Source organism: Photinus pyralis, unplaced genomic scaffold (genome assembly GCF_008802855.1).
Source record: "Photinus pyralis isolate 1611_PpyrPB1 unplaced genomic scaffold, Ppyr1.3 Ppyr1.4_LG5, whole genome shotgun sequence".
NCBI lineage: Eukaryota > Metazoa > Arthropoda > Insecta > Coleoptera > Lampyridae > Photinus > Photinus pyralis.
The window spans coordinates 7179595-7190313 of record NW_022170596.1 but is presented as its reverse complement, the minus strand read 5'-3'; the positions used below and the strand labels follow the sequence as shown (position 1 = coordinate 7190313).

Genomic DNA, 10719 nt, shown 5'->3' with positions numbered 1-10719 from the left:
CGCAGTTTCTGAACGAGACGTCCAGAATTAAGAAGGGGGCAGTGTAACGAAAACTGGCTTTTACACGTTCACTCCGTCTTGGAAAAGTTAATGATTTTGACATCTTGGTTATTCTATGAACTTCTTGATGCCTTGTCTGAAGGATCAATGTCGTTCACGAGTGCTTCCTCTCTTGGGGAAATTACCAATATGACTATAACCACGTAATGTAACTTGTCGATGTAACAATCACGTACAGCTCCTCTTCTTGAAGGACTAATTACAATCCAAGTGCGGTTCGTTTTCTCGAAGTACCAATGTTATTGACTCTTACCTAATGTGATATGATTATATTGTCTAGGTCGAAGAACAATTTGACAAGAGCTTTTAAATTAAATTTATTATGACGGTTTTTTATCTTTTCCTCTAACAACCTTATTTCTATGGCAACATTTTATAATTATTCAGTAAACTTGATACAAATAAATACAACATTCTTGGTATGATTCTCCTCATACACACGAGCTAAGACATTCTCTTTGAATAAAATTTTTGCAAAGTTCGGCATTCGTAGTAATAAAGTAGGCAAGTGAAGCACGTTACCAGAGCTTTGTTGCACAGTTATTACCAAAGACCTGAAAGAATTTTTGAAGCACCCATATATACTTCGCGTTTCTATAATTGGTACCTAAATGCCTCCCCTCTTGCAACAACGAAATCTTGATTTCGGCGATTTAATTTAATACGTCTCTTTACACAATCACGAAATAAAAATAAGTTCGCTACGTCTAATCTCGTGTACCTACTTAGGTAAATAAAAATTGCGAAATGTTTGTTCTTCAAGGGAATTATTCGGGACCAAAGAAAAACTGTAAGGGGTTTACAAGCGAAGGCTTGTCCGAAAAATGATCCCCAAATCGAGACACCAACATCCCTCCCCTCAACGTTCTCTTAGCATTGATGATTTCGAGCAAACCTGATCTATTTGCGCAGTTTGTTTTCTTTGTGTTGAAAAATTCTCGTTAACTGTAAACTGGAGATGGCGCAACTTTCGTTCACATGTAGAAAAAATACGGGCATATTTTAGGTGGTGTTTGCTAAGTGTCGACTGGAGAGGAGATAAGGTGACTGAAAGGCACACAGAGCGTTAGGAAATTATGGAGGTTTAAAAAGGAGGCGTTGTGAAATAAACAACAGATCTCTTGAAGCCCTTCGTAATGAAACTTGGTTCACTTGTGTTTGTCGCGGGCCTCCTAGTCGTTGGGGTAAGTTCACTCGAAAACCTTCTTTAATAATCTTATACGTTTGTTACTAGAGGGTGAACGGGCAAGAGTGGTTGACAAAGTGGCCCACAATTACGTCATGCATTTGCAAAACCGGCTACAACGCAAACAGTGCACTGCAGTTTTTAAAAAGCTGCACTCTTCCGGTTGAGCCTTGCGCCAATTGCTTCTTGGCTTGTCAGCGTGAACATATGAAAGCGATGTTAGCCACCGGTGCCGTAAATGTTACATTTTACACTTCACGAAATAGCAAGCTAACTGCGGCGCAAGTCCAAGAGTGTGATACGCCGTTAGCTAATGAGAAGGACAAATGCAAAAGAGCTCAATTATTTGACGCATGCTTGAAGGCCATAAATCCAACCTGTCTCAGTTACTAGGACTTGGTTACGTGGTAACTTGATAATCAGCTAGAAATGTACATACTGTTAATTCAATAAACGTCATCCTTTTTTCCATCTAGGACGTAAAACTGCTCTCTTTCTCAATATTGACTTTCCATTATTGTTCTACAGGCTTCAAGAATTTTCAATTTTAATTATACTTTAAAAAATAAACAAAAAACTGTCATAACAAATTCAAAAATTGTTTATGGTATAATTTAAAAAAGGTCACATGCAATAGATGGCGAGAACTCTGGTTGATAGTAAGTAAATGCCAAAAAAATAAAACTCTGATCCCGAATGGGAAGACGCTTTCAATGTAGCAGTAAAAATAACTTGTTACTTTTACTTTATTTTATAGCATATGTTAAATTGACATTTTAACAGGTTTGAATGAGTAGGCTAAGCCGTTCTTTAACAGTAAGAGAATAGATAAAGTGAAACAAATGACTATGCATTGTAATGACATCTGTCAATCTTATTTCAAATGACGTTCAGAACATATGACAATTATTTTTCTATGGAAACCATCGCGACACCAGAGCCTAAGCTTGCTATTTTGTATTACTTATACACGACGATAAAGGGAAATTAACCATCTCGTGAAAGTTAATTCAGTCGTGACTGCGCCACTCGTGAATTAACATATTTCACTCAATGGTTAAAATATCCCTTTATCGTCTTGTTTAATAAATAAACTATTATCCCCCACTTAAAAATCCTTAGCTGTTTGAGAATCGTTTCCGAAGTGTTTTGGGTAAACAACGTGAGAAAGTTCTTTCTCTGTGGTATTGCTACAAATTCATTTTCGAAGTGGAATAGCTCACAGGCATTTTACTTATGCAAGTGTTATGGTAGTGTAGATACATTACTGGCGAGAAAATATTGAAGTAATAAGAGGCCCCCTCGGGACCGAGTACTTCAATTTTCGCAGCGAGTAGTGTCATTTTACTGACGAGTTTTGCATTAAATTTGTACCGAAATCGTCTTTTTTAATATTACATTTAAATTTTCATATGAACCTATTAATACATATTAATGTACCAGTCTTGACAGCAGTGACAGGAGGCAGGAAAAGTAGCAAGGTAAGGAAAGTGTCACTGCTCATGGAAACGAAAATTTCCTGAAATAATATAGGAATGCAAATTCAAGACGATTTCGGGGGAAAAAAATTGTGGGTAGGCCAACTTAATACTAATTTGATCCAAATTAACTTTTTATTTTTAATATTTAACTACTGTTCTGAAAGAGAGGTTACATGAATTCAAACGGTAGGTACTGCGACATTTATTATAGATAGATTACGTAGGTACTATCAAAATTTGCGAAAACTTAACCTACCTAGTAGGATATTTGTTAGTCACATCCTTTTTACTAACATTTGGCAAACACGTTTTACCGTTGACAATATTAATAATTAATCGTTATTTGCAAATACTTTGCAGGCAACAACTTATTCAAAGACTTTCTAAACAAGTATAAATTGTGGACAACTCTTGTGCAGATAAAGCGCGTTTTTTAAACGGAAATAGCTTTTGTTTTGACATTGACCAATGGATATATTTCTTGCAGACGTCTCAATCGTTCTTTGTGAGTACCCTCTTCCGACAATCCGTTCTTGAGGTATAAAGGAATATACCCGATCACGATAAGAGGTCGAGGAGGAGGGCTATGGTTGGTAGAAATTAATTCCTTTTGTTGAGACCTTTCATTAGAGTACCATGAAGGATAAAACTAGTTCCCCCCGCTCCCCCCCCCCGTACTTGATATAAAAACAGAAAAGAAGGGCAGTAAGTTATAGAAAAACGGCTTCCTTTTGTGAGACCCCCGACCCCTGTCAGCTCACTGATCTAGAAAAAAAGAGTCGCCGAGAAGTTATAGTTTCTACCAAACCAATTTTTATTTCGATGAGACCTTACATTAAAGTACCACGAAGGTACAGCATGTTTTACCCCCCCCCCCCCCCCATTGTTTAAAGTTTAACTTGGCACCACTAAAGGCATGCGTATGCAAAATCTGAGACCAATTTGTTGTCGTATGTAAAAGTTATGCACGTTTTACTTTCAAAAACAAAATCTCAGGAAATAATTCGTGAGAAGGTCCCCCTTTTAGACAGCGAAATTTGATGGTCGTCTGGCACACCTCCAAGGTATAGGCTACCTACTACAAGAAATTCCAGGACTCTAGGACCATTCCCCTAGAAGTAGTTCGAAACGGCAGAAGTGGGTCCGGACGGACGGACAAAACGCAAAATTTTTTTAATTCTTAAAAAATGTGCTAAAAAACAACAAAAAGTACGGTTCAGAATATAGGAGAACAACATTTTTTGTATTTATTGTTTTATTTATTTTTGTTATTTAAATAATTCAGTTACAAACATTTTTTTTCATAAGAAAATGTTGACACGTTTTTGTAACTTTTATTAGCCCCTGTATCAGCTAGGCAAATTAATTACATAAAAATAACTTTAAAATATGGTATCACTCGACCCTCCATTCGATTTAAAGGTTTGGAAGCGCTTGTCACCCCCGCTAGGGCTTTGCCCTCAGGGAGGCGAATCTAGCAAAAAAATGGTTCCCCCTTGAATAAAAAATTGACGGGTCCCAGGATTTTTTCTTACATGTTTTGAGGTCCCCAAAATAGCTCTGTTTCGTTTTCAAATGGCCACCTTGTATAAAGGAAAGTATTGACCCATGTGAAGTTGGCCTCGCTCACATGAAATAATTTGACAAAAATGTGTTGACAGTTAGTCCTACGATAGTGCTCTTTAGTGAGAAAAATAAAAAAAAAACCGGCGCGGGGCCAATTTCACACTCAACTTTTATTTATCGAAATAACGAACGCACACGGCTCACACACGTCGCAATTCTTTCGCTGTTTCTAAAAAAGTCAACTGTGAAGTTAGCTCCGCTCATACATTTTTAATTAGATGAAACCACATGTGATTGTTAGTGGTAGGTTAGTGCTGTTTTGTGCTCAAAAATTGCGATTCCAGCATTTCAGAAAAACGAAAAAGACCAAAGTATTGTGTGAAGTTAGCCCCGCTGATGACTCGTTTAAAAAAAAACTAATACGATCCTTAGTGCTAGGTTAGTGCTGTTTTGGGCTCAAAGTTTACGATTCCAACGTTTTTCGTTTCCGCGAAAAACAAAACTCTTCTACAGATAAAGCGCATTTTTTTAAAGTAGGGCTATGGTTGGTAGAAATTAATTCCTTTCGTTGAGACCTTTCATTAGAATACCATGAAGGGTAGAACGTGTGTTAACCCCCCCCCCCTCCCATTTTTCTAAAGTTTAACTTGGCACCACTAAGGGTATGCGTATGCAAAATCTGAGAGCAATTGGTTGTCGTATGTAAAAAATTTTTACTTTCAAAAACAGCATCTCAGGAAATAATTCGTGGGGGGGAGGGCTTCTAGACAGCGAAATTTGATAGCCGTCTGGCACACCTTCAAGATATAAGCTACCTACTGCCGAAAATTCCAGGACCATTCCCCTAGAAGTAGTTCGAAACGGCAGAAGTGGGTCCGGACGGACAAAACGCAAACAATAGCACTTTTTTTAATTCTTAAAAAATGCGCTAAAAATACTAAAATATTGTGTGAAGTTGACCAAATTTATGACTGGTTTTTCAACTTTGACGCTAAAGCCTGATGATGGAGTGTTAATTTTGTTAAGAAAAGAGGTCAGGAGAAATCGCTCGAAATTATTTTCAAGTTTCTAGGTTTGCCGCTAGAGGACGTACGAACCAACGGTTAAGTAGAAAAATGACTTTTTTCCTAAAATACATATAAATATTCCAATTACAATTTGTGACTGTACGTATTTTCGCTATATCTCTGCTTAGGAAACAGAAATCAAAATGCGGTTTTCACTGATATTTTCACTTTGTCATCTTATTTGATAATATCATACAATAATTATATTGTTCCATTTGATATTTTCAAAAAAAAGCTGCTAATGTCAAACTGCACCCACTACCAATCAACACATTTACTAAAAAGACTGTATTCATGTACAATCAAATTCCACGAAGAGAGCTCTTTTCAACAAGACCTATTATGTGAAAATCGGTTAACCTAAACCGAAGTTACATTCAATTCTTGAAAAAGATGTTTCCCTTCCCCCACCCCTCATATTTTCTGAGCTAGAGTCATATGTGCTCCATCAAAATGACGCAAAAGTGATACAAGATTGCGATGCATGTATTTTTTATGCATGTTTGTTGGGTATATTATTTTTCTACTTAACCATGAATCGTACGCCCTCTAGCGGCAAAGCTAGAAACTTGAAAATAATTTCCAGCGATTTCTCTTGAAATCTTTTCTTAACAAAATTTTTCAAAAGCTGTGCAATTAACGGTTCCATAGATATGGCCTGTGACCATTATTAATGGGACACCCTGTACATATCTAATTATTTATATTGCCTTTAGACTCTTAACCTGGAAATACGGATTATTTTCCTATTTATAAACATTACATTACAAACATTACAACCCAATTTTAACTACTACTTATACAGCGCACGTCTAAAGTCGCCCCCCTCCCCTTTTAATTTTTGAACCACTTGGTATATATCGGAACGAAAATTCTGCGGCTTAAATAGGAGATGAAAACATGTGTCGAAGTGTCCTCCACCATAATGCATATGTCCATTGGAATTTACTGATCGACTTGAAATTTTGCAGGAGGCTTTATCAAAACCATTCATAAATAGTATACAGGGTGTTTTTTTAAAGATGGGCCCTAGAAGGTACACACTTAGCATACATCATAAGCATAAACGTACGTCTGTGACAATGTAAAAGCGTTGAGTTATTTAAAATGGGCCACAAGAAAATTTCAATACGGTAAAAAAAGTATGATACCTACTATTATATATTTTGAAATATTCGAAATAAAGTTTTAAAACAAAAAACCTAATAACAATCAATAGTTTCAAGTTTTAATAAAAAAATCAAGTAGCCATGTAACAATTGCAGTTAAAATGAGGATCATTCTTTATCAGCTTATTTAACTGTTATAATTGTATAGTTTTTACGTAATCAAGTATGCGATATTTGACTGAAGAACAGCGAATTTATAAGCAATTAATCAATTGTTTTTCGTTATTCATTTGTTTTCTGAAATAAAAACAACTGAAGGCTGCCTTATTAAGGGAAATAAAATGTTGAACAACTTTCATAGGAAAAATTTTGTATACAGTCGATATTTACCGAAATATATACTATATTCGATACATAATGGACACCTTGTATGTTTTGGTATCTCGAACGCCCCGTGTAATGACTGCAGATCTAAAATATCTAAAATATTTCCGCAAGTACTGTATTCAGGTAATCAATTGGAGAGCAATTCGTGAAGACAATTGCAAAGACAAACGGAAAATAACCACAACGGCACTTTACAGGTTATTTACACGTTTGCAACGCCGGTATTTCAGAGAATAATTTGCTTAGCAGTTCCCTTAATCTTAGATACCATGAGCAGTTCCAGCTAACCGGTCGATAACAGACTTCAACTTGAAAAGGAGTGACGTGCATAAAAAGACACATATGGGTTTCGGATTGCAATATAGGTAATTAATTAAATTAAAACAAATGGCATAACCTCGGAAAGCTATCAACATTCGTTGGAGTTAAGACACGAGCAAATGTTTTTGCGTTTTTCCAATTGGTTTTTTGTTTAAATAAACTGGTTCACGCCAAGAAGTCTGCTTCTTGTTACATCCGTTTTAATGAGGGCCTAACTAAGCATGATAATAACTCCGTAGCGTGAAGCATGCTGAGTAAATGTTTCAGAAAACAAGGATTGGTAGAACTAAAAACCGTAACCAATAGAAATTAATTAATGGCTGCTTTGATTTTATTCTGCAATCACGTATCCTGCAGGCACCTAAATAGTCGTAAGATTTCCATTATCTGTATCGCCAAATCGAGGTAGGTAGTTGCGGACCCGACAGCAGATGCAACCAAAAAAGGTAATGTCGCCATTTATATCTATACAGGGTGGTGACTTGAACGCACCATAGAAATTTCAATAGCAATTATTTCATTTCTAATTATTGGCTTCCCTAATTATATTGATCTCAAACTGTCATGGTACCACACTGATTTTGTTATAAAAACTTAAATAAACTTTATCTCTAAAATAATTAGGGAAGAAATGAAAAAAATACTATTGAAATTCCCCTGGAAATTCCTATGATGCGTTGTTCAAGTCATCACCCGGTATACTTACTCATTGTAAATTTAAATTGTTTTTTAGTTGGGTCCATGTAGTGAAACAAATTAAGAAAAATAATAAAAATTAAATCTTGAAACCTTTATTTTTATAATATATATAAATCAATAAATAAAGGTAATCAATATTTTTGTAAAAAAAAAAAAAAAAATTACCTTGAAATGTTATAATGCAGCGTTTTACCTGAACGGCACTGATTTATGTAATTTGTTTATTGGAAATATTTTCATGATTACGTACCTGGTATATCTCATATCTCAGAGCTTTCGGCTAAAAAATGATGTAATATAAGTGGCCAAGAGAAATTGCTGAACATTATTTTTCAGTGTGTAAAATTACCACTAGGGGACGCAACAGTCATGATGAAATATAAAATTTTAATTTTCTCCGAATTTTATCTAATAAAGTGGTATCAAAAATAGCCAAGTTTTATTGTTTTTTCTGATCTTGTGAAATAAAGTGGTGGGGGGAGAAATCAAATGTTTTTTAAATAAATATTGATTTCTCAAGTTTGGCTTAACCGATTTTAGCAAACTTGGTCTCGTTTAACCGAGCTTTATTTGGCCTACCGGCTACCAACACCCTATTTGCTTTTAGGTATACCTGGTGCGCGTTAACTGAAATTGTATTCCTAAAAAGAAATTAAAAATGATTTAAAAACATTTTAATGTCTGTTAAACTAGAACTATTTTTAACACATGTGAACCCGAAATAAAGGCATTTAAATTTAAAAAACAAGTGACCCTTCGAAAAGAAGTGGAAATTAAGGATATCTAGAATAGTTATTTCATCGCTAGAAAGTATTTGTGAACGAAAATAAAACATTCAAACAATCGTAGAAACCCTTTAGTCTTCCTGAAGGGCTACAATGGCGTACTTTGATTCTTATATGGCCAGCTTTACCTAAGCCTAATCCACTTTTCCAATTAAATGCTCCGTTAATTTCATAAAAAGCGGTTTTCGTACACAAAAAAAAGATAATGGGGATGATTGCCGCAAAAGGGTAGATAACTATATAAGATACGATACTATCAAACCGAATTCCCTAATTGGTTTTAAATAATTTTCGCAAACAATTTCAACGAATGCGAAGGGCGACTCGATTCGATAAGGATCAATTAAATTTTAAAACGGGAACTGGGACATCGCAGGTGCTCTTGTTTTAATAATATTTTGTTTAAGGGGTCAAATAATAGGTATGATATACAGCTGTGCGTTCGTGTTTATTTAGTTTTAAACGCGAGGGGGGCCCTACCAAATAAATGGCATTAGGGCGCTCCATCTCGTGTTCACGCCTCAGTAAAGGGATTTTTAAAACTCGCATTGTTATTTAGTTCACGATTATGTTTTCGAGTGCTTATGTCTGAGTGAGGGAAATTGATTTTAAATAGGGTTTAATTTCGGTGAAAAATTAACAAAGATAGGTATTGCATGATAAAGCAATTAAAGATTAAGGCAATGGATACAAATTTTTAAAAAGTTTTGAGTCTCCAATTTACAGATACATACCCTGTAATTTGTAGAACAACATATTTCAATATTAACAAATAAATCAAACGTAAAGCTGTGCACAGCAAAGGATATGGAACCTTGAGAGACACCTATCGAGATGATTGAATTTTCCCGTCCACGAACCCTACTCAAAATACCTACGTGATGCTTAGAATTAACTTTTGTTCTGAATATCAAGTTTGCCTTCCTCAAAATTGATACCAAACAGCCCTAAACGTAAAAGTTACGCACTGAAAATGATACATAAATAATGATAAGAAGGCCCTGCCCTTTTATAAAAATAAAAAAAAAACGAAAAGTCTAAGTCGAGAAGGTAAGTCCTTAAAAATGACCATAAAGTCAAATCCAAAATACCTCCCAAAAAGGCCCTAAACGTCAGAGTTACGCGCTGAAAATGATACACTACTATAAGAAGGACATGCCCTTTTATAAAAATAAAAAAAAAACGGAAAGTCTAAGTCGAGAAAGCCCTTAAAATGACCATAAAGTCAAATCCAAAATACTCCCAAAAAGGCCCTAAACGTCAGAGTTACGCGCTGAAAATAATACACTACTATAAGAAGGACATGCCCTTTTATAAAAATAAAAAAAACGGAAAGTCTAAGTCGAGAAAGTCCTTAAAATGACCATAAAGTCAAATCCAAAATACCTCCCAAAAAGGCCCTAAACGTCAGAGTTACGCGCTGAAAATGATACACTACTATAAGAAGGACATGCCCTTTTATAAAAATAAAAAAAAACGGAAAGTCTAAGTCGAGAAAGTCCTTAAAAATGACTGAAAAAATAGCGCGATGTTCAACTGTGCGAACTCAAAATTGATATCAAAAAGGCCCTAAACGTCAGAGTTACGCGCTGAAAATGATACACTACTATAAGAAGGACATGCCCTTTTATAAAAATAAAAAAAAACGGAAAGTCTAAGTCGAGAAAGTCCTTAAAAATGACTGAAAAAATAGCGCGATGTTCAACTGTGCGAACTCAAAATTGAATATCAAAAAGGCCCTAAACGTCAGAGTTACGCGCTGAAAATGATACACTACTATAAGAAGGACATGCCCTTTTATAAAAATAAAAAAAAACGGAAAGTCTAAGTCGAGAAAGTCCTTAAAAATGACCATAAATTCAAATCCAAAATACCTCCCAAAAAGGCCCTAAACGAGAGTTACGCGCTGAAAATGATACACTACTATAAGAAGGACATGCCCTTTTATAAAAATTAAAAAAAACGGAAAGTCTAAGTCGAGAAAGTCCTTAAAAATGACTGTAAAAATAGCGCGATGTTCAACTGTGCGAACTCAAAATTGATATCAAAAAGGCCCTA

The 10719-nt window shown here is 35.3% G+C and overlaps 1 protein-coding gene across 1 annotated transcript; it reads left to right on the top strand.

Moving 5' to 3' along the window:
• Nucleotides 1-1078: 1078 nt before the first annotated feature.
• LOC116172614 lies at nt 1079-1731 on the top strand. The gene is made up of 2 exons (XM_031489854.1): nt 1079-1244; nt 1295-1731. Exons 1-2 carry the CDS (start codon nt 1197-1199, stop codon nt 1637-1639), a joined length of 393 nt encoding a protein of 130 aa, XP_031345714.1. The 5' UTR covers nt 1079-1196; the 3' UTR covers nt 1640-1731.
• Nucleotides 1732-10719: the final 8988 nt, after the last annotated feature.